Source organism: Morone saxatilis, unplaced genomic scaffold (assembly GCF_004916995.1).
Source record: "Morone saxatilis isolate NCDOM2014 unplaced genomic scaffold, NCSU_SB_2.0 Contig11, whole genome shotgun sequence".
Lineage (NCBI taxonomy): Eukaryota > Metazoa > Chordata > Actinopteri > Moronidae > Morone > Morone saxatilis.
The window spans coordinates 1,804,827-1,806,843 of NW_023339663.1; the positions used below are offsets into that span (position 1 = coordinate 1,804,827).

Consider the following 2,017-nt stretch of genomic DNA (forward strand, 5'->3'; position numbering starts at 1 on the left):
GAAAGGACACAATTACCAGTTTTGTGGGGATACTAGTAAAGTAACTAATTACTGTTGGCAGGTAGTATTACGTAAAGTGATAACGTTACTTTGGAGAAGAGTATGAGTAATACGTTAAAGTTTAAATATCTATCTACATCACAGTGTTACAGTGCAGTACAGTAACCCTCATAAAAGAACTGTCTTTATAGCAGTGATAGTGACACAGACTGAATTAAAATAACAATCAAACAATAATTACACAGTTTTAAACTTTATTTGTCAATAAAATTGCTCAACGGTACAAAAAAAAAAAATTGAAACACAGAACAAAATACAAGCAGAAAAAATAAGAAGAAATGCCTCCTGGAGTTTGTCCCAATGAGATGCATACAACTAATAGATCCATGATGAAGGCACAGCCAGGTTGTGGCGGGGTCAGCCACGAGGTGCCCGGAGGTAAACCCCCTCGTTGTTCTGAGAGCAGACTGCACGCTACACTGACTCACTGTTAGATAGCTGGTTGGCATGTTAACTGCAGAATATACACAGATACTCTGTAACACATCAAAACTGTTATTTCTTCAAAATGTCATTCATTTTTTTATGTTTTAAATGAAAAAAATCGTCCACATTCTACCTTTCATCTTCAATAATCTTTTTTATTAAAATTTACATAAAATCAAGAGATACAAAAAAGGAAAATTTAAAGGAAAAAGACCAGAATAAGTAACGATAACTACTGTTTGATTTATCTAGAGTGAGATTATTGCAGCGTTTAAACATCTGAGTGACTTTCTTACCTAATAAAATGCAATTATTAAAGTAATTTATTTATAATACTCATTTCTGTCTCAGTTAAAATATCAAACATGCTGGGTCCTTCAAGTCACATTTATTTCTTCTTGTAATCAGGAAGGAATTTCTTCCATTTCATATTCTGCAAACAGAAAAAAACATTGAATTAAATAAAATATTTCTGCTCCAGAAAACATGAACAGCTGTGATCATTCTTCTTGACTTACATTTTTCCCCCAGGTGGATTTGGACTTCTTGGTCTTCATATCCTCCAGCGACTCGTAAGTGTTTCCTTGGACGGCGGCGGCCTCCCCGGGGATCTGCTCGTAGGTGTCATCGGGCAGCCCGGCAGGTGTTGGCCTCTGGGGGACCTCCGTGTACATGGTGCCTCCCTGCCGTGCCGAACTCCCTCCGGGCCCCTCGGAGGTCTGGTACAGCGGGTTGGACTTCAGCATTTCCACGTCTTCACCCTGCTGTTCTGACCTGGAGCTGCTCAGCTTCGAAGTGTCTTTGGGCTCGTGGAGGGAGTAGGTGTGACAGGTGACCCTCTTCAGCGGAGTGGGTGAGTGAGATGTTAACGCTGTGAAGGAGGGACTGCTGAGCTGGTTGGAGTACTCCTCCTCCTCCTCCATGCCGTTGTTGTTCAGTCTTGGTAGAGATTTGCTTCTGCTCTCCACCTGTGTGAGCTCAGAGTACGTGATCCCCGGTGGACAAAGATCACCCGGATAGCTTGTGTCAGTGCTATTAAACGAGTCTGGCTTTCTTCTGTCCTCTTCACTTGGATGTGGGGTTGTCTCAGGTAAAGATCCACTCAGGGAGAAACCCAGAGGAATGCCTCTTTTTGGCACTGGAGGTACACCCTGAAAGACACGATGAGAATATGAAGAAGAGGAGAAGAGAAGAGGCTCAGTCTGTCCTACAGAGTTTGTCATCTAGCTTGCCAACCCCTGGCCGTATTCTTAGCCACCCGTTCTACAAAATCTACCTTTTCTACCTTGTTGACCCTGCACCAACTGTTGGGCTTCCTGAATACCATATCAAGTACGAATAATTTGTTAAAGAGAGCGAGACAACACATTTAGGCCGACCTCAAGCACAGAGAGAGAATCAAGATACTTGTAGACTACCTTTGATTTTGTAGCCAGCAACAAAAATAAGCCTACCCAACAACGTGGTGCAAGAAGCAGCATGATCTGAGTTTGGTGCGTTGAGCTGGACGGACTCACTGAGAATGAGCTGT

At 42.4% G+C, this 2,017-nt stretch overlaps 1 protein-coding gene across 1 annotated transcript in view; it reads right to left on the reverse strand.

Moving 5' to 3' along the window:
- Positions 1-315: 315 nt before the first annotated feature.
- The window catches only part of si:ch211-112g6.4 (SH2 domain-containing protein 7), a 6,956-nt gene continuing 5,254 nt past the window's right edge, over positions 316-2,017 (reverse strand). The window contains exons 5-6 of the mRNA XM_035682163.1: positions 1,005-1,637; positions 316-919 (exon numbers count right to left, since the gene is read on the reverse strand). Of these exons, the coding sequence (XP_035538056.1) occupies positions 875-919; positions 1,005-1,637 (678 nt within the window). The 3' untranslated portion in view covers positions 316-874. The remainder of the gene's footprint in view (positions 920-1,004; positions 1,638-2,017) is intronic.